General features: G+C 46.2%; 1 protein-coding gene across 6 annotated transcripts in view; it reads left to right on the forward strand.

Moving 5' to 3' along the window:
* Snx10 (sorting nexin 10) overlaps positions 1 to 22291 on the forward strand; it is a 66975-nt gene that overhangs the window by 16134 nt on the left and 28550 nt on the right. For 2 of the 6 annotated variants that reach the window (XM_087656586.1, NM_001013085.1), the window contains 1 exon segment: positions 20206 to 20252. In XM_087656586.1, coding sequence (XP_087512712.1) covers positions 20229 to 20252 — 24 coding nt within the window. In that variant the 5' untranslated portion in view covers positions 20206 to 20228. 6 annotated transcript variants of the gene reach the window in all.

A 22291-nucleotide genomic window follows, 5' to 3' on the forward strand; every position in this document is an offset into this window, starting at 1 on the left:
TACATATATATATGTATATATATATATACTTGCATATGAAGAGTGCCTATAAGGACTGGAGGCTGGGGGAGGGGGAGTTTTCACTTTTTCCTTGCAGTCTTCACATTTCCAAATGTGTTATATTAAAAATATTTTTATTATTAAAAAAAAAGATACATCTGTGTGAACTAGAGAGATGGCTCAGTGATTAAGAGCACTTGCTGTGCTTGCAGAGGACACTCACATGGTGGCTTACAGCTGTCCTAAGGCCAGTTCTAGGGGATCTGATGCCCTCTGACCTCCGCAGATATTAGACATGCGCCTGGTGTGCAGACGTCCATGCAGGCAAAACACTTACTTGTACGTTAAATAAATAAATCTTTGTAGAATCTGCCTTTAAAAGTGTGTGTGTGTGTGTGTGTGTGTGTGTGTGTGTATGTACGAACAAGCCCACATATGATGTATGTGTGAGTACTGTAGAGGAGAGAGGTATCAGACCCCTTGAGTCTGGAGTTAAAGGCAGTCATGAGTTGCTCTACATGGGCCCTGGGAACTGAACTGGGCTCCTCAGCTAGAGCAGTGTGTGCTTCTAACTGCTGAGCCATCTCTCCAGCCCCTCAATGTGTTAAATCAGGAAGCAGTGAAAAATGAAGCACAGAGTGTTTTGCGGAGATGGAACGTGGGAACCGCTGTTGGATTGTCTCCAGGGTCCAGCATGTCTCCTGTGATTTAGCTTTCAGTGCAGAGGGGGACCAAGGCTCAAACTTCAGAGAACTCTTGGCTAGTGTGGGGACACAGGACACAATCAGAGGCTATAGGCGGGTCATGTGATCACCCATCCGGGGGCCGTGGGCAGGTCATAGGATCACCTATGTAGGTGCTATCAGGTCATAGGATCACAGCTGAGGGTGTCAGTTCCATACCTGTCAGTGGACCACTTTATTCAAATTTGGCTTTTACTTTCCTTTGCTAAAGCAGCCTGGTCAGGAGCCTACTGTTTGATAAGGACAATAATGAGTCTCTGATCCTCCTGCCTCTTCTAAGTGCTGCAGTGACGGCTGGGCCACCATGTCTAGGTCTGTCTTCACACAGCGCCTCTCTGGCCTCTGGGGGGTGAGAGGGACATGTTTTCAGTGTTGTGGTTACTTGTAAGTTGTCTGTGCTCCAGTAGATAACCTATCATTTATGCTCCTGTAGGGTAACTCTGGGTTAGGAAAAAAAAATCACAGATTTTCATTCCTGAAACGTATGAATCAGTTACTTACATCCATACAGGATGTGCCTATGTTAAGGAACTTAATTCCTTCTTCCTTTTTCCTTTTTTCCTTTTTTTGAGACAGGGTCTCACTGTATAGTTCTGGCTGGCTTGGAGCTTGCTATGTTAGACCCAAGCTGGCCTAGAACTCATAGAGATCCATTCGCCTCTGCTTTCCAAGTGCTGAGATTTAAAAGGGTATACCATCATGCCTGAGATTTTAAAAAAACGTACAAATTATTATCGTGTGAGTGTGTGCACGGGTCACGATGGGGAAAACCCAGGACATGAAAACAGTCACAGCAAAGCAAACCGGAATCCAGCAGTGTAAATCCACCCACCCCCCCCCCACCCCCCCGGAGCTGGGGACCGAACTCAGGGACTTGCGCTTACTAGGCAAGCGCTCTACTGAGCTAAATCCCCAACCCAGCAGTGTAAATCCAAATCCTGCCGCCATGCCACTCGCCACTCGCCACTCGCCACTCGGTGCCAGCATCTTTGAGGCTTGTAATCCTTTGGTCTCCGAGGGCCTTGGGCAGCCCTGCCTCTTCAGCTCTGCATGCACAGCACCCAGAGCCTGACTCTTAGGCACCTCCATCTGCAGCTCTCCTAGGCGGATGTTTTATGGTCCTGGCATCTCCATAGCAACTAGAGACTGACCATCAGTAGCCCCTCAGACCCTTACTTGCCACGAGATGCCAAATCTCAGCTGTTCTCTTTGAACCCTCCCTCCCTTCAGAGTCAGTAGAGTAATGCACTCAGAGTACGCTAACATTGACAAGTTTAGTTCAAGGTGTAGTCTGACCCCATTGTGACAGCTTTGGTGTGTTGGCCTTGGGGAATACTTCTTTCCTGTTCCAGGGAAGCCAGAGCTCTTGTTAGCGGCAGCCGATTCTTCAGTCAGTCCTCTCCTGATCAGTACCAGTTCCAGGTCACAGGAGCAGGAGCAAGTCCCAGGCCGAGTGTGCAGGGGTCTGAGGATAACTTCCCAAAGTAGTTTTTCTCCTATGGCTGGCCCCGGGTATTGAACTCAGGTTGGCAGGCTTTTGCAGTAAGTGCTTGTGTCTGCTGAGCCGTCTTGCTGGTCCTGTTCTGGGTTATCCAGATGAGTGCTTGAAGGCCGACCAGCTGACTGTGGACAGAGACAGAAGTGACCTCAGGCCTGGTGGCGCCCTGTGGACACTTTGATGTTTAGCTTGGAGCCCAACTGTGACTTACAAAAGTGTGGTAAGGAATCTCTGCTGGGGAAAGTCACTTGATTGGGTGACATTGGTCTGCAGCATTGTGGGGATACACGTTTCTCATTCTTAGTCTCCCCTCGAACACTAATTAGAGCACTGCTCAGCATGTGGTACCCAATTGTTTCTTTTTCCCTTTTAAAGATGTATCATTTTTGTTTGTTTGCTTGCATGTACGCCTGTGTACTATTGTGCACTGTAAAGGAGTGTACTTGACGTCATCAGAACCTTTGACCCAGTGTCTTTCTCCCACGGTTGCTCACCTTTGCCTGAAGCACTTTCTGTGTCAGGAACTTGGTTCTCACTCTGTACAGCTGTTTAGTGGGTAGAGAAAGGCCTCTGAGGATCTGCAGGGGTGTGAAAAGAACAGCCAGGTGAGCCAGTCAAGAGTTAAACTATTAGGTATCAGACAAAAGAAACCCATGTGCCTTTAGGTGTTTTCTGCCTAATCATTCTGTAACAAGCCACACCCCCTGCTTGTCTCCGCCTTCTTCCTCTTCTCCAGGGTCAGGCCGGTTAGCTGTTTAAGAACAAAATACCCTGGGATGTCCAGTCTGTCATCAGACTGATGAGCAAACAAAGCCACGGCCCCTAAGAACTCCTGAGAGGTAGACCTACAATTTTGCTTTTCAAACGCTATTCCTTTTTGCTTTATTGGACGGCTTGTTTCCTTAGGCTGTGTTTTCAAAGTTTATCCTGTGAACAGGTTGGTGCCTTGGCTCGCTGAGTGTTTTTATTTTGTGTTTGTGTTATGTGGTGAATCTGTGAGCATTGTTTGAAATATATTGGTCCGAAACCCTTGGGCAGCTTCCTGGTCATATCGACCAGTTGTGAGGGAGTGCTGAGATTTAATAATGATTTAAAAAAAGATTTATTTGGTCTTAATTATTTGTGTGTGTGTGTGTGTGTGTGTGTGTGTGTGTGTGTGTGTGTGAATGAGTAAAGGTGTCCTTGGAGGAACTTTGGAACTAGAGTTACTGGTAGTTGTGAGCTACTGGTGTGGTCACTGGCAACCAATCTCAGGTCTTCTGGAAGAGCATCAGATGTCCCTAACCACTGAGCCAGCCATCCCTTCCTGTCACCCACCCTCCCTCCCTCCTTTTTTAAAAATGATGTTTTCATTGTGCGTGTGTGTGTGAGACGAGAGAGAGAGGGAGAGAGAGAGAGAGAGAGAGAGAGAGAGAGAGAGGCAGACAGACAGACAGACACAGAGAGAATCCCTATGTGTGGCAGAGTCTGCGCTGGCCTGATGACAGCTCTCCTCCCCTGAAGCTGCAGTTCTAGATGGGTGTAAGCCACTGGCATGTGTGCTGGGAACCGGATTCAGATCCTTTTGTTCCGGAGTTTCCTCTAATTGTAACTGCTTTCACTTTCACTGCCTAGTGTCAGAGGCACATGGACTGCCTTTGCCTCTGCCTAACCATTTTAAGAAGAAAGATCCTAGGGGGAAGGGAATATCAGATTAAAACAGCAGGCAGAACAGCCAGATCTTCAGAAGCCATGAGCTCGAAGAGCACTTCATACAGAAGCATTAACTGGGTTCCTGAGGAGTGATTTATCCGTGTGTAAGTGCAGAATGAACTATGGTGTGTGCTCACCGGCATGTAAATGTTCAGGAGTCTAACCTCTAGCCAGGCACGCTGGTTCACAAGTGTAACCCCAGTACCAGGGAGACCAGGGAGCCAATGCTAGGAGGAGCGTAGCATGTTTGAGGCCAGCCTATGCTACATATCAAATTCCAGGACAGCTAGAGCTACATGGAGTAGCTGAGTAGGTCTGCATGTGTGAGTTCCTGAGGAGGCCAGAGGCCAGGCTGTAGGAGCTGAGTTCCAGGTGGTTGTTGTGAGTCGGCCCGTGTGGGTGCTGTGAGTAAATGGGCCTCTATGGAAACAGTAGATGCAGTAGGCGCTCTTAACCACCGAGCGGTCTCTCCAGCCCCTTTGTATACGTTTTAAAAAGCACAAAATAGTTGATAGCTAGTAGGCATAACAAATCAGACGAGTGTTTTTCTGTTAAGAAATCAACTATAAGCTATATGTAAAACTATAATTCTTGCATTCCAAAGCTGTCAAATCTGACATTTTGATATTTATATCAAAGTGATATGTTTGGCATTGTACCTTGGTAATCAGTTGGAACCCTGTTTACTTGAGCAGGTAATACCTGGGGACTCACCTAAGTGAACTGACCTGAAGTCACATGTCTTCAGAACCCAAAGGAGCACAGATTGTCCAGAATCCCAGTGTGATTCCTGGGAAGCATGACACAGCATTGGTGCAATTACATCATCTTTCAGACAGCAGTTGTGGACCAAGTGGTCAGAGGAGAAGCAAGCCCAGCCCTTAGGCCTTACAGCCTGTGGCTCCGTGTTTGTGTAAAACCTACTAAGAGGCATTAGCAGTAATTGCACATGCTTCTGAATAGCGAGGCTTTGTTCTGAGGTGTTCTTGCCTTGGTTTGTTTACTGCTCAAGAACAACAGAAGCAGATCCTGCTATGGCTCTAATTTTATATATAAGGCTACTAGGCCAGCAGAGGTGAAGCCGGTGGCCAAAGGTTACTCAGCAGTGGTCTAGGCCGGCTGACCAGACAGTGCTTGAGCAGACCTTCAGACTTCTTGCCATAGTCAGAGGTGCTGTGGGCCTGCCCCTGCTGTGAGGGTTTGGACTTTGAGCCCTGCTGGGTCCCTGAGCAGAGCCAGCACCCTAAGAATCCATAGTGACAATCTGTGACAGTGAGCAGAGCCAGCACCCTAAGAATCCATAGTGACAATCTGCGACCAGCAGTTTGACTGATGAACTAGTGACCTTGAACAAGTCACTCTGGGCTCCAGCCTCCATCACAACAGGCGGCTGTGAGAAGTGAAAGGTGGCACACACAGGAATACTCAGTGCAGTGCTGAGCAGGAGTTATGATTGGCAGCTGTATTTTTTCTCATGGGTATTTTATGTTGGTTTTGCGAGAACCTTTTTTTTTTTTTTAGATTTTAAATTTTATGTGTATGAGTGTTTTGCCTATGTTTATGTCTGTGCACTGTGTACATGCAGTGCCCACGGGTTCCAGAAGAGAGCATTGGATCCCTTCTAACTGGAGTTCCAGATAGCTGTGAGCTACCGAGTGAGTGCTGGGATCACACGCGGGTCTTCTGGAACATCAAGTGTTCTTAACAACTGAGCCATCTCTCAGCCAATATGCGATTACATTTTTAACTTACAAAAGTAATGTTGGCTTTTAAGGTTTTGATAATCTAGAGGGTATAATTCCCTGGTTCTGTTTACATTGGCGTACATCCTTCTGTGTGTATACATTTTCATCTTTGCGTATATAAAGATCTAAGTATGTAGCGTGCTATGAGTCTCCTCCCACAACTGAGTCCTTTTCCCTTTCCCTCTCTGAATCATGTAACCTGTGACAGCAACTGAGCAGTGAAGGAGACATTTATTCTTGGTTAAGAATAGCGGAAGAGGGCTGAAAACTCATGTCAGTCTCTCCACCTTGGGTGGGTGGGTGATGAGGGCAGCGATGTCGCTTCTGGGGGTGGGTGGAGAGTTTCTGCAACTGTAGGAGTCTCATCCTTTTGTCTTTCATGTTTGTTGTTTGTTTTGCAGTTGTTAACTATTGTAGCCCTATGAGTGTGTCATTTAGCATGCACAGGGTCATAAAGAAATGAAAGAGCTGGGCTGTGGTGGTATGTGCCTTTAATCCCAGCACTTGGAAGGCAGTGGCAGTCAGATGTGAGTTCCAAGCCAGTTTGGTGGAGAGAGAGAGAAAGAGAAAGAGAGAGAGAGAGAGAGAGAGAGAGAGAGAGAGAGAGAGAGAGAGACAGAGAGAGACAGAGAGAGACAGAGAGAGACAGAGACAGAGAGACACACAGAGACACACAGAGGGAGTGTTAGTTCCAGGACAGCCAGGGCGCTGCACGGAGAAACAAACAAACAAACGAGAGGTTGTCTAGTGGTCACTCTGACAGCCATCTTAGATCTGACAGAAATATTAGTCAGCCTATCTGAAGAGGACTTCTGCTACCCAGGGAATCTGTCGTCAAAGATAAATAAGACCAAAGCAGGTAGAGATTCAGCTGACACTGCAGTGCTCAGTGGGCTGCAGCTAGGCAGTATCCAGAATGAAGACCTAAGTGTCCTTACGTCAGACGGAGAATTACACTTCAGAGGTGTGGGTGTGGCTGCTCTTTCCATTTCTGGGTCATGGATGTCCCCCTGGCTCAGCATTTACACAGTTGCCTCTTTCTTTCAAACTAAAGGGTTTACCACAAGCGTGTTGCATTTAACAGGCATTTGCTTGCCACTGGGCATTTCGGTTCTCTCAGCTTTGTCAGTTACAAGCATGGATGCCTGTGGGTGCCGCTCAGTGGTACTGCATCCACTGTGAACAAGTTTTCCTGGGAATGTTTTGCACTGGTCTGAGTCTAGAATACCTGCTCTGAACCCCAACAACAGGCCTCACCTGGGCAAGCCTTGGTCTGCCCCTTGAGGGAATTACTGTGTAGCCACTATTAGGACAGCTACAGCCGTGGGTTTGGCAGGACAAAACTGAGGCAGGGCATTGTTGAGGAGGGAGGGGGAAATCAGAGCCTGGAGGAGACAGAGCTCATGGGGTGGGGATGTTGGCTGCAGTAAGAGTTCTGGAGACAGGGGACAGGTTAGGAAAAGAGGTGAAGGGGAAAGGAGGGGTCTGACCAGGGAGGAGAGGACCCCAGGGGATGGATGGTTTCCGAAGAGCTTCAGTAAGGACAGACCTGTGTGCCTGGAGAAGTGGGGAGGGTGTTGTGGATAATAGACCAAGCAAGGGGTCAGGCTCGTGGTTTTCAGAAGGCATTTATTGAGATAGGTTTCATAAAGTTTATCCATTCAAACTATACAATTCAATGGTCTTTAGTATACTCACAGTCGTGGATGGCTGTTGATATAGTCAATTTTAGAATAGTTTCATTAACTTAAAAAAAAATCCACCTCTGTACCTGTCAGTTATCACTTCCTAGGTCCCATGGGGTTCCTTGATTTCTCTGCCAGCCCTAAGCTCCTGATGTACAGTACATCCTGTCTCTGTCTCTGTAGATACCTCCGTTCTGGACTTCCAGGAGTCATTCATATGTGGACTTCTGGAACCAGCTTCCTTCAGTCAGTGTGGTGCTGTTAAGAACTATCTAACGTATACAGTGTGTCAGAACCGCACACCATTCTTTTAATGTTCCCTTGTGTGGACATACCAGGGTTTGTTTATCTGTTTATCTATTGGTGGAATTTGGGACTGGCTTCCTTTTATGAGTTATGTGGCTATGAATGCTCACACATAGGCTTTTGTGATGGTGTTTTCCTTACTCTTGGATATGTACCTAGGCGCTGAATCTGAGCCAGTGGGTAACTCTGTGGTTGCTTAAAAACAGCCAGAGTTGCTGTACCAGTTCTCATGTGCACCAAGGGTCCCGATGACTCTGTGTTTTGTCAACATTTGTTATCCAGCCTTTTGCTTCTCACTTCCAGCCTCATGGGAAATGTAGTTCTGTTCTGGTCTTTTCATTTCCCTGATTATGGTGTTGTCAAGCTGCCATTCCTGTGCTTACTGACTGTCCACGTAGCTTCCTTGCAGAAATGTCTATTGGGAGTCCTTTGCCTCTTTGAATTGGGTTGTAAGAGTTCCTTATATATGGGCTGGAGAGACGGCTCAGCAGTTAAGAGCACTGGCTGCTCTTCTAGAGGTCCTGAGTTCAATTCCCAGCAACCACATGGTGGCTCACAACATCTGTAATGGGATCCGATGTCCCCTTTTGGTGTGTGTCTGAAGACAGCGACAGTGTTCTTACATATAATAAATAAATCTTTTAAAAAAATAGTTCCGTATAGAAAATGTAAGTAAGTCTTATTAAACGTGTACCCAAGGCCTTGTGCTGGGTGACCATTATAGGCTCTGTTTTGGTTTTAGGAGCCTTTTCTTTGCTCTTGGTAGATGACAAGCTCTGCGGTCGGTCGTGTGGTGGCTGTGATAGTTTGACAGCTTCCGACCTTTCTGTTTGGGTTTGGAGATAGGATCTCCTTGATAGGTGCCCTAGATTGGCTTTGAACTTGGCCTCCTCCTGTCTCCCCTCCTCAGTAGCTGGGATCACAGACCTTTGTGCTACCTTGCCAAGTTTGTACTAAAAACACTCTTTGTGAGGTTAGGCTTAATTATTTTTTGTAGTTTATGTTGCTGCTACCTTATCTGAAAATCATTTGCTAAATCTAAGGGCATGGGAGTTTACTCCTTTTACTTTTCTTATTCTTTTAAATAGGAGGGGTTTCCGTTTTAGCACCCTGGGGATTAAAGCCAGGTCTGAGGCTTCTGGGCACACACTCTACCACTGAGCAACTTCCCTAGACTTGGAGTTGACTTTAACACACGACGGAAGGGGGCATTCTCTTGCATCGATCTTGCACTATATGTTGAAAATATTCTTTCTGCATCGAGTGTTTTTGAAACCCTCTTGTTTCTTACTGCTGTGATAAAACACCGTCATGAAGGGACGACATCAGGTCAGGAACCTGGAGTCAGGAACTAAAGCAGAGGTCAGGGAGGAGTGCTGCTCGCTGGCTTGCTCCCATGGCTTACTCAGCCTGCCTTCTTAGAGAACTCAGAAACCTCTCCCAGAGAGAGGACCATCCGCAGTGGGGTGGGCCCTTCCACGTCAATCAAGAAAGTGTGCCACAGCCTGGCCTGCAGGCCACTCTGATAAAAGCATTTTCTCACTTGAAATTCCTTCTTCTCAGATGACTCTGGCTCGTGTCAGGTTGAAAAAGCTAACCAGTATACGGTCAAAGAGCATCTGACTGCAGAAGTCTGGTTTACTTTGGGACGGTTTACCCGCTTCCTTTGCCCATGGCCTGTAGCATTGCCTCAGTGCAGCCACTTGGAGTTGGTTTGAGCATCAGGAAGTGGAAGCCCTTCCTGCTTCCTTTTCTGGAATGTTTCGACTATTCTAGGTCTCTTGTCAGCAAGTGAAGAGTCTCTATCTGAGTATAAACTGTGGGGTAACCTAGGCTGGCCTGCAACCCATTATATAGCTGAGACTGGCCTCAGACTTACGGCAGTCCCCCAGCCTCAGACACTTAAACGCTAGGGTTATAGATGTGAGCTTCTACACTCGGTTCAGAAAGTCATGCAGGAAGACGTCGCTGGGTTAGCGAATGCCCATCTGCAGTGGGCAGCCTTTCATCCTGATGTTTTCTGAGCCACGAACATAGGATGCTTTCTCCATAGTTAGGTTTCCTTTAGTTTTCCTCTCGTGAGGGCAAGGAAGGGCTGCTGTGACTGTGTCATGTGTAGCCAAGGCTGACTTTGAACTCCTGATCCTCCATGTTCCAAGTGCTGAGATTTCTTTAAATTTTAACAGTGTTTTGTCTGTTAGTATTTTTGGAAGTTTTGCTTTATTTTATTTTATTTAGTCTCATACAATTCATGCTTGCCTGGGACTTGCTGTTACGTTCCTGATCTTCCTGACTCCACCACCTTTTTCTACCTCCCAAAAGTACTAAGCTTGTATAAGTCTGTGCCTCCACTCCACACCAGGTGAGACCCTATCTTTAAAAAAATAAAAAGATCCTTTGGCCAGGACTAGGAGGGCCCTAGAGAACTCCTAATACCCGGCTGTCAGTCAGTTTCCCCTCTTTATTTACTTGCTGATTTCTGAGACACGGTCATACTTGGCAGCCCAGGTCAGCTTGGACCGGGTGGCATCCTTCTGCCTCAGCCTCCTGAAGAAGAGCAGGATCACAGGCACGCACTACCACACCTCGTTTACCAGCTGTTCTGAAACAGAAATAAACAAGAGGGCCTCAAATAGATCATGAGTGAGGAAGCCATGTTAGCTGAAGCTCAATGAGAAGGTGGGGGGGGGTACTTTCTAGGAGGCGAGGGCTGTTTCTGCATGAGGATATCACTAACCCATAAGGACATCCTCATTACCACACACCACTCTGGTAACCGCCCTGGGTGACCACCCTGGCCTTCCTCTACTGTTCCTTGTACCGACTTTCACCTTTCCCCCTCACGGTCTGTTCAGAACTGCAATGGCGTCTTTTCTAGCGTGTGGAGGAAAGGGCGCTGGTCCCCACGCACTCAGCATGCAGATCTGCACCCAGTTCCAAGCAGAATGTTGCCAAGATAGTTGTGAAGTTCATTTTATTTTTTCTTGTCTGCTAATTTTACATCCTAAATTTGGTCACGTTTGGCACCATGTTTAATTTCTTACACACGTTGTAGAGATTTGGACGTCAGTGCTTTGTTGATTTTCCCATACAAACAGTCTCTGGTAGTTTGAATAGAAATGGCTCATAGGCTCATATATTCGAATGTTTGGGGTTCCAAGTCAAGTGGGCTGTTAAGGAAAGAGTAGGAGGTGTGACCTTGTTGGGGGAGCTGTGTCACTGGGGATGAACTTTGAGGTTTCAAAAACCCACACCACTACATGTGGTCATACACCACAACTGTTGCCTTACCTTCTGCCTTGATGACCAAGGACTAATTCTCAAATCGTAAGCAGGCTCCCAGGTAGTGTTTGCTAGCGTTATCTCTTCCTCTCCCTCTCCCTCCCCCTCCCCCTGTCCCCCTCTCCTCCCTCCCTCCCTGCCTGCCTTCCTTCCTTCCTTCCTTCCTTCCTTCCTTCCTTCCTTCCTTCCTTCCTTCCTTCCTTCCTTCCTTTTTCTTTCTTCAGGGTTTCTCTATGTAGCCTTGGCTGTCCTGGAGCTCACTATGTAGACCAGGCTGGCCCCAGACTCAGAGATCTGCCTGAGATTAAAGGCCCGTGGCACCACGTCCTGCTAGTGTTTCTTTATAAATTGCCTTGGTCATGGTGTCTGTTCACCATGTTCACGGAGCAGTGACTCAGACAGAATTGTGGCATGCTAGCTCAGCCCATGCAGGTCATGAGACCCAGCAGCACACACAGGTCTGGAACCTGCTTTGTTCGGCTCCATACCTTTTCTCCACATCTCTTTACTGTTAACCTCTGAGCTGTTTCTCTGGGTCCTCCTTATCTCTCCCATTTCCTGTGAGCACTTTCCAGCCTATTTCCCCGAGTGCTTTCAAGCAGTGCTCCAGTTCCTGGTTCAAATGCAGGGAGAGCTATCATTATCTAACCACGGGGCGGTACCCGAGGCACCGGGCTTGTGGGTTGGCTTCTCTGGACTCCAACACACATCCTTGGTGTTGCAACTCATGCTGAGGGAGGGTCACAAAAGTGGGGTTAAGGTCACGTAGCTCTGTCCTTTGAGAGCCCTGGGAGCCCTGGAGATGTGCGGGAAAATGCTTGTCCTGCCCAGTGCAGTGCAGAGGGCAGAGACAGCAGGTAAGAAAACTGCTCCTCAGAAAAGGGTGAAATATCTAGTATCCTTGAGAATATGAGCATAAGAAGCCAGCAGTAATTTAAAACTTTAAATGAGAAAAGTAGCTGAGGATCTTATGAGGAAGCAGAGCACCGAAAAGTGAAGCTAACTTAGTTCCTGTGTGTGTGTTTGGGTGGGGGGAGGGGGAGAGAGAGAGAGAGAGAGAGAGAGAGAGAGAGAGAGAGAGAGAGAGAGAGAGAAAGAGAGAGAGTGTGTGTGTGAGTGTGAGTGTGTGAGTGTGTGTGAGTGTGTGAGTGTGTGTGAGTGTGTGTGAGTGTGTGTGAGTGTGTGTGACTGTGTGTGTGACTGTGTGTGTGAGTGTGTGTGTGAGTGTGTGTGACTGTGTGTGTGAGTGTGTGAGTGTGTGTGAGTGTGTGATTGAATGTCTGTGTGCTCCATAACATCGAATTTGTTGGTTATCTGACTACTTGAAGGAGTTGGTTCCACTGTTTGGGTCCAGGGGTTGAATTTAGGTTGTCATGCTTGGCAGTGAGCACCTTTATCTGTTAAGTCACCTTTCTTGTCCCTCTATTTCTTTTATTAATTTTAAAAGATTTATTTTATTTTATGTATATGAGTGCTTTGCCTGCATGCATGTTTGTACATACCTGGCACCCAGGTCAGAAGAGGGCACTGGATCCCCTGGAACTGGAGTTAGAGATGACTGTGAGTCACCATGTGGGTCTTGGGAACCCATCGTCACTGAGCTGTTTTTCCAGCCCCATTTCTCTCTCTCTCTCTCTCTCTCTCTCTCTCTCTCTCTCTCTCTCTCTCTCTCTCTCTCTCTTTCTCTTCCTTTTTTTGAGTAAGCATCTCACTGGGCATCCCCAGTTAGTCTGGAATGTGCTATGTAGACCAGGTTGGCCTCAAACTCAGAAATCTACCTGCTTAAGGCACACATCATCATTTCTAGGTATTGGTTGTTTTTTGTTGTTGGGTTTTTTTTGTTTTGTTTTGTTTTGTTTTGTTTTTTTTTTTTTTTGAGACAGGGTCTCACACTGTAACGCAGGCTGGCCTGGAGCTTGCCTGCCTCCGCTTGCCCAGTGCTAGGATGTGTCGTTTAAGGCACACCACAGTGGGCAGGTCTGTTGACATGCATGGACTCTGTACAAATGCACTGAGCTGTTTAGGTTGTTCTCTGAGGTCATTTTAGTGAGTTAAAGAATATATACAATTTACAGACACTTGTGAAATGTAAGCTTGAATTGCCTCTTTTAGAATTTTTTGAGACATGGTCTCATTCTGTAGCTCAGACGGTCCTTGAGTTCGTGATCCTCTTGCCTAAGTTCTGGGATAACCACAACCAGCTTGGGCCTCATTCTTTTTCATGGTGTTGACATAGCTCATATTCCTATTGATAATATCTAATTTTCATTTCTAATGATTCTTGTCAATAGCGGATGTGTCACCAAAGCTTTACTTTTATTCTCTAAAACTTATTTTTACATGTGTGGAGTTTTGCCTGCATGTATGCCTTTGGGCCGTGCGTGTGCCTGGTGCCTCAGGTGACCAGAAGAAGGTGTCAGATCTCATGGAACTGGTGTCACAGAAGGTTGTGGGCCACCATGTGGGTGCTGGGAATCAAATTTGGATCACCCTGGAAGAGCAGCCAGTGCTCTTAACCACTGACCTGTCTGTCTCTCTAGCCCCAAATCTTTAATTTTAAAGGGACAGCTATGTTATCCGGTGTCTTCGGGCTTCTATTAATGGAAGGTTTAAGCATTTAAATCTACTTTAGAATTTTTAGGGGCTGGGGATTTAGCTCAGTGGTAGAGCGCTTACCTAGGAAGCGCAAGGCCCTGGGTTCGGTCCCCAGCTCCGAAAAAAAGAACCAAAAAAAAAAAAAAAGAATTTTTAAAAATTGCTAACTCTTAACTGTGGACATGCAACTTAACCGTCTTACCCATCTGATGCACACACAGCTCAGTTGTGTGTCATGTACTCGTGGTGTGCGCCACCCCCTTCCACCCTTTTTCCTCTCTGGCAGAACTGAAACTAGAGGTGGCTCAGTGGTTAAGAGCTCAGACTCTTCCAGAGGCCCTGAGTTCAAATCCCAGCAACCACATGGTGGCTCACAATCATCTATAATGAGATCTGATGCCCTCTTCTGGTGTGTCTGAAGACAGCTACAGTGTACATAATAAATAAATACATCTTTAAAAACAAACAAACAAACAAACAAACAAACAAACAAACAAGCGTGTACCATTTCCTCTTGCTCCCTAGCCCCTGCCTTCTTCCTGTATGAATCTGATTAGGTTAAAAGTCTCACGGGAGGGGGGTTGGCAGTAGCTCAGCTTGTAAACATGAGGGAGCTAAGTTTGGATATCCACCACCTGTGTAATACGTGTTGACATTTTGTGTCTCCAATGCAAGAGCAAAGAGGCTCCTTGGAGCTTCCTGGCTAGCTAATTGGGGAGCACAAGGTTCAGTCAAGGAGTTTGTCTCTATAAAGATGACAGAGGGATTGAAGAAGACACTTGATATTAACCTCTGGCCTCTACTTTCATACACAGGTACATATGTACTTACAACACACTCTCTCTCTCTCATACACACACACACACACACACACACACACACACACACACCATCTCATATCAGTGGAATCATGAAGGTGAAGGCTTGGTCTTTTGTGACCAAGGTTTTCAATTATCCTAATATCTGTAAAGTTATCTGTGTAGCTTGTGCAGATCACTTCTGTTTAAGGCTGAACAATATTGTATGCATATTTCACATCTTGCTTATCAACTTGTCCGTGTGTGAACACTTGAATCGCTTCTCCATCTTAGCCTTGTGAAGGCTTCTGCTATGAACATTTGTACTGTGATGGTTTGTTTATGCTCGGCCCAGGGAGTGGCACTATTTGGAGGCGTCGCCTTGTTGGAGTGGGTGTGGCCTTTTTGAAGGAAGGGTGTCACTGTGGGCATGGGCTTTAAGACCCTAATCTTAGCTGCCTGGAAGCCAGTCCTCTCCTAGCTGCCTTTGGAACAATATGTAGAACTCTCAGCTCCTCCTACACTATGCCTGCCTGGATGCTGCCATGTTCCTGCCTTGATGATAATGGACTGACCCTCTGAACCTGTAAGCCAGCCCCAATCAAATGTCGTCCTTCTAAGAGTTGCCTTGGTCATGATGTCTGTTCACAGCAGTAAACCCTAACTAAGACATGAATGAATATCTCCTTGAGATCTTACTTTCTGCTTCTTAAAAAAATACGTACTGGGGGCCTGGAGGGATGGGTCAGTGGTTAAGAACTGCTGGCTGCTCTTCAATAAATAGACCTGGGTTTGATTCCCAGCACCCACGATGTGGATCACAGACATCTGTAACTCCAATTCCATGGGATCTGACACCTTCTTCTGACCTCTGTGGGCAGTAGGCAGGCGTGCAGTATATAGACATACGTGCAGGTAAAACACTCATATGCATAAAACAAAATGATACAAAATAAAATATATACTCAGAAGTAGAATTGCTCTGTGTGGGAATTCTATTTTCAAAAATATTATTTTTATTATCATTATAATTTATAGCCATATGGTTTTTCTATGCCTGTCCTAGCAATGAATAATAACGCAGAGACATATCTGTAGTAGCTCTAGGCCTTAGGTCACTCTTGTTCCCAACTAGCTTTTATAACTTATGTTTGCAAGTGGCTAGTTACCTCCTAGCCTCCAGTCACTAGTCCTGGTGGCTGCTTTTTCCTCTGTGTCGGGCTGGCAAATTCTTTCCCAGAGTACCTAAGTCTGGCTGGAAGTCCCTCCTATTTTCTCCTCCTTTGCTCTGGGTCCTCAGCTTTTTATTAAAACCGATCTGCAGGTAAGAGAAGGAGTGTTTATAAAATATGACACAGACATATGAATAACAATACCAAAGTCTGGTCTGCCCTTGGCTCTCTGCTGGCACTGAAACCAGCATTTGAATAAAATAAAAGATAATCTTTCTACAGTGCACAGAAAGATCACCCCGACAATCACCATCATCACCATCATCACCACCATCATCATCATCAACCAAGGGGTATATTATTTAAACACTCGAAGGGTGGGCATAGCTCAGTGGAGCACATGCCTAGCATGTGTAGGATCCTGAGTTCAATTCTTTGTACCACACGCTCAAGTATGACCAGATGTGGACTCCGATGAGCTGACATGATGAGTTGGCAAACGCTGAAGGAAGAAACTTGCTGCAAGAGATAGGGAGAAGGAAGGAGAAGTGGATTGATTGCTTCCTTGTTGAAATGGAACTGATGGCTTTGCTCATCCTACTGCCTTGGGTAAAGAGCCTCGTGACTCACTGGTTTCAATTTCCAACTTCACCGATTGCTTGTCGTGGGATAGGGGCCTGTGTTCTGGTTTGATCAGTCTGGTGAGCCTGGTGTGAGAGCTCAGGCCAAATCCAGGGCTTTGCGTAAATTTCATTTAAGTACCTTTTTGGCTTTAGTTTTATGCATTGATTGTTGAAACCCTTGCTTACACCTTTCTTTTACAGAAATATTTGTTGGTATAGACTTGCAGAAGCATTTCATGAATTGATCTGACCATCATCCGTCACGTTATAAATGATTTTTATTATTTGACTTACTTATTTACAGTTTTTGTAAATTTATTTTTATCCGCGCGCGTGTGTGTGTGTGTGTGTGTGCGCATGTGTCTGTGTGCATCAGTGTCTACAGGGGCTGGAAGAGGGCATTTAATGGAATTGGAGTTTACAGGTGGTTGTGAGCTACCAGACCCCGGTGCTGGGAACCGAACCTGTGTCCTTTGCCAGAGCAGCAGGTGTTCCTAACGGCTGAGCTATCTTTCCTGGTCCTTTGTCTTTTTTTTTTTTTTTTTTTTGAGACAAACCACAGATTTAAATTCTCATGTACTTCTATTAACTGCTGGTTTCTCAGTCTTTGTATTGATTTTGTATTTTTGTAGGTTGTCATACACTAACTGCTCCTAGGACCTGTTGCCTGTGTGTGGTGCTTAGGAGGCCTCAGTGTTGGAGTCCATCCTTGCCACAGTGGCCACAATGTTAACTGCAGCATGACCTGGGCAGTGCACTGGTCAGGTACAGGGTAGACACACACAGCTTTCCTTCCTGCGTGCTTTCTGGAGGAAGTGCTTCTGAAGGAGTTTTCATCTAGAGGTGGAAAGTTTCTGAGGACTGTAAACCAGCATAGCTCTCAGATGCCTTGGAAACAACCACTTTTCCTTCCTTCCTTCCTTCCTTCCTTCCTTCCTTCCTTCCTTCCTTCCTTCCTTCCTCCCTCCATCTGCCCCCCCCCTTTCCTTTTTTCTTATTCTTTTTTCCTTTTTGTTTCTTGAGACAGAGGTTCTCTGTATAGCCCTGGCTGTCCTGGAACTCGCTTTGTAGACCAGGCTGGTCTTGAACTCCAGCTCCCTCTGCCTCCTAAGTGCAGGATTAAACTTGTGCACCACCACTCAGTTCAGCTCTTTTTTTCTCTTTCTTAAATACTTTTGAGACTGACCCAGGATACTAAGATTATGCATGTAACCTTTAAAAAAAAAAAAAAACAACCCAAAGTAGCTGGGGGCTGGAGAGATGGCTCAGTGGTTAAGAGCACTGACTGCTCTCCCAGAGGTCCTCTGAGTTCAAATCCCAGCAACCACATGGTGGCTCACAGCCATCTGTAATGGGATCCAATGCCCTCTTCTGGTGTGTCTGAAGACAGCGACAGTGTACTTAAAATAAATAATTCTTAAAAACATAAAAAAATAAAGTCCTGTGCTGCTCAGTTTTCCGTTGTCGCTGACAACCTTACTGGCAGGTGGAGTTGGTTTTGGTCCGTGTTTTCAGAGGTGTAGGTCTGGGTTGGCCATCTTGTTGCTCCTAGGGCGTGGGGGGACAAATCATGGCCAAATGTGCAGGAAGAGGGAAGGCCGGGGTCCCAGGGACGTCGGGGAAGTGCCTCAGGGATTGTTTCCTTAATCGAATCTCAGTCTCCTGAAGATCTGCCACTTGTAGATAACACATAGATGTGGAGCTGGGCCTTGAACACGTGGGCCTTCCACAGCTAATCAGGAGTCAGACTGTAACAGTGACCTTTCTGCACGCAGAGTTATAATGAGAAATGAGACATTTGACTGGTCCCTCCCGTAGGTACAGTTGTCTCCAGGGGAGTCTCCTCAGTATTAAGGAGGCGATGTTGAGGGCTAGGATGGTGTACACTGGAGGAGGCAGTGTCAAGGCGACATGGTAAGACAGAGCGGAGAATACTGGAAAGGTCTGTTAGTAGCCCTCTGTTCCCAGGCGTGGGCATCCGCTCTTGGGACCTGACCCCATACCCATAGGGGAGATACAGACAAGGGTTTGTTGGACGATTTTCATTTATACTCTTCTTCCTCCCGAGCCCCTGTGCTCCCCTCCACGCCATGCTCCCCTTTCCTCCCCGTCAGGGACCTGCCTGTTTCTGCCTCTCCAGAGTCCAGCGAATGCATGTCACCATACCTGGCTCTTTATATGGGTGCTAGGGACCAAAGTGAGGCCTTCATGCTTCTTCAGCAAGCACTTTCCCGACTAAGCTGTCACCCATATTTCTAAATCAGCCAATAAAAGGGGGAAAACTTGTTTCCTGGACAATGAAACCCACCAGTTTCTCCCTGGGTCTTAGAAAGGCCCTTTCCACTCTGAGGTTAGGGATGAACCCACCCATTCTTCCCTTGCGGGTAGATAGAGCTGGGGCTGGGGTGAAACCTCACCTCTGGCCCATTTATCTCTGCTATGCTGTCATGGAGCCAGCATCAGGACTGGAGTAGGGAAACAGATGGGCTTGACTTGAAATGGCATTCGGGGGCTGGGGATTTAGTTCAGTGGTAGAGCGCTTACCTAGGAAGCGCAAGGCCCTGGGTTCGGTCCCCAGCTCCGAAAAAAAAAAGAACCAAAAAAAAAAAAAAAAAAGAAATGGCATTCGTGGTCTTTCCTTCGTTTCAAGACTGTGGTGGGCAACTGTAATTCCTCAGCTACATACAGTGAACATGTCGGGTCTCCCTCACAGGAAATACAGAAAGCCTCACAGTTCCGCTCTGTTGGAGAGATGCTGTAGAACAGGGCACTAGGACAGTAGAGTGTGTGTGTATGTGTGTAAATTACATAAGTATTATGAGATTTATATATATACATATATGATTTGCTATAATAACCACTTATAAATATACAGATCATTTGTTGAGATTCAATTGCTTATAGACAATGTATAGTCAGTCTCTAGAGTTCTTTAACTTGTGAACTGAAACCGCCATTGAACACTACCTCTAAGTTGCATCCCTCCCGCCCCAAAAAAATTCCTACTATTTTGCTTCTGTCTATGACAACGGTAGGCGTTTCCTGAATATCTATGTTTTTGTGATGGTCCCTTTTCCCCATGACATCTTGGCCTCTTGGTTCATCTATGGTGTGTGTCCTTCCAGTGTTGTCACACAGTTCCCTGCCCGTATCATTCCCATGTTGTAATTGTATAGTAATCTCAGAGCTGAGTCTGCTTTGCATCCCGCTAATGCCTGGGTCAGCACATGGTCTCTTACTGTTGAATGAGGTTTGGACAAACGTACGAGTCCCCACATTCCCAGTTGTACCCCAGGTCATCGTTCTAGTTCACCCCACATAGACCCCGTCTGTAAGTGCATCCTGCTTTACTACACATGAGGTCTTCCAAACCAGACAAGTGCATTCTCAGACAATTCCGGAAGCTGGAAGTTCAAAGCTGAGGTCTTAGCAGGATGCTGCTCCCTCTAGAAGTTTAGGAGGGGATCCTTCCGTGTCTCCTCCCTCTGGGGCTCACTCTGTAGTTCAGGCCAGCCTAGAACTCAAGACAATCCTAGTGTTTCAGCTTCCTGAGTACTGGGACTCCAGGCGTGAGCCACCACACCTGGCCCTAATCTTTCTTTTATGAGGATACTTGTCACTAAGTATGGTGGCAGACACTTTTAAATCCAGGACTTAGAGGTAGGAGGACCAGAACCAGCTAAAAGATGAGTTTAAGGACCATATCGGATATATGACACCCTATCCCCCAACTTGAAAAGGAATCTTGTCATTAGATTTAGGACTCACTTTAGTAAGCTAGAATGGCTATCTGTGTACTCTTAACTGCATTTCTGAATAAAGCCACATTCACAGGACCTGGCAGTTGGGGTGTCTTTTCGGCAGCTACACTTCAACTCCACCCTCTGAGGTCTGTCTGTCTTGACTGTACATCACACTTTTACATCATCTGTTGTTTTTACAGGGCTGGAGGGAGGGACCTGGAGGTTGTGAATGAAAGATTCAGCTCAGTGAATTGAAGAGTCTGGGGGTGTGGGAGACTGGAGAGTGGAAGTTGATTTCACGAGTATTGATACCTTATTTTTCAGGTTGATCGTGTCCTGAGCCGAAGATGTTCCCAGAACAGCAGAAAGAGGTAAGATAATACCCACTCATTTATGGAAGGTCTAGGCTGAAAATCTGAAAATAACCCATCACAGATTAGTCCAGGAATGGGTGACATCTCAGAAGAGGGCTGAAGGAAGAACAGATACTCCCTGTCCCCTGTAGACCTCCCATGCCATCCCCTTTCTCGGTCTGTGACTGAGCTCTAGCACACTCTGCCCCCAGCTCATGCCAGACCCAGAATCTCCCAGGTTCTGCCCCCACCCTTGCCTGAGCCTCTCTTCCATGCTGCCTCCTTGTCTTTCTGCTTCACTGACTTATCCCTGGACACTCCCAGGATGGAGTAGGGACCCAGGAAAGTGTCGTCTGACCTGTTCGTTGTCTTTTAGAGTTCTGTTTTGTTGTTGTTGTTTTGATTTTGTTTGTTTTCCACACAATTCAACAAGACTATCTTTTTTTTTAAAAGATTTATTTACATTTAAATACACTGTCGCTATCTTCAAGCACACCAGAAGAGGGCATCGGATCCCATTACAGATGGTTGTGAGCCACCATGTGGCTGCTGGGATTTGAACTCGGGACATTTGAAAGAGCAGTCAGTGCTTTTAACTGCTGAGCCATCTCTCCAGCCCAAGACTATCTTTTCTTGATTGCATCATGGACTTACAGGCTTCCAAAGTGAAGTTTCCTGGGCTGCCATCTGGGGTAGGACTAATTCAATGTCCTTCACTACCCACAAGGCATTCGTTATAGGAAACTAACCACCACGGTCTCAGGATGATCAAGCCCTTTGTATAAAATGGTGCAGTGTTTGCATCTAGCCTGCCTCGTCCTACCAAGTATATACATAATTCTTCAGTCTTTTAAGGCAGGATATCAGGGTGGCTTTGAACTCACTGTGCAGCCAGGATGGGGCTTGAATCTCTTATCTTTCTGCTTTTACCTTCCCAGGGCTAGGATTACAGGTGGTGCCTCTATACTATATCCAGCCTCTCATATACTTTAAACCATCTCTTGAAGACTTATAATCCTAAATGCAATGTAAATGTTGAAGTAATAGCTATATCATTTAGGGGAGAATGACCAGGAAAAAGTTTGTATATCTGCTAGAGATATGCTATGTCAGCTCAAGATGGCTTCCAACTAGGTGTGAACCACCATGTCTAGCTTCTTTCTAAATGTGTATGTGTGCATGGTGCATGTGTGTGGAGGCCAAAGGTCCACCTTGGGTGTTATTCCTCAGATGGCTGTCCAACTTATGTGTTAAGAATCAGTCGCTCACTGGGATCTGGGGCCTATCAGTTAGGTTAGATTTGGCTGGCCATCAAACCTTGGCAGTCCTCCTGTCTTCACCTCTTCAGCCTGGGATTACAGATGCATGCTACCATGACCTGCTTTTTATATGGTTGGATTCTGAGGATCAAACTCAGGACCTTATGCTTGTGTGGCAACTACTTTATAGACTGAGTTATCTTCCCACGCGCTGTCAACAACTGTTTTAGCTGCTTTTCTAGCTGCTGTGATAAAGAACCCTGACAAAGTGATTTTCAGGAGCCATGGATTATTCTGGTTCACAAGTCATGATGCAGTCTCTTATGGTAGGGGAGCCATGGTGGCAGGAGGTGGAGACAGCTCATCATGTTGTGTCCACAGTCAGGAAGCAGAGTGCTGTGAGTTCTCATGTTCAACTTTGTTCCTTTTATGAAGTCCAGGACTCAAGCCTAGGGAATGGTGACACCCATGATTAGGGTGAGCCTTCCCACTTCAGTTGACCAAGTCATAGGCATACCTGGAGGGATTTTCATTTCTTTATTGCTCCAAGAATACCCTGTATTGTTCGGGTGATTCCAGATCCTGTCAAACTGATAATCAGTATTACCAACGCACCAACTATATAGAGATAAACATATCAGTGATCTTGAAAATGTCATCTCTGATTTAAATGATTTTGTAACAATCTTATAGCCTTAATGGATTTAAACATGGCGATTTCTTCAATGGGAAAGGAAAAAAACATACTGAGAATAGATGTACAGTGGTCAAAGATTTAGCTTAGCTTCCATCAGGAAG

The sequence above is a fragment of the Rattus norvegicus genome, chromosome 4 (assembly GCF_021556685.1).
Source record: "Rattus norvegicus strain SHRSP/BbbUtx chromosome 4, alternate assembly SHRSP_T2T, whole genome shotgun sequence".
Taxonomy (NCBI): domain Eukaryota; kingdom Metazoa; phylum Chordata; class Mammalia; order Rodentia; family Muridae; genus Rattus; species Rattus norvegicus.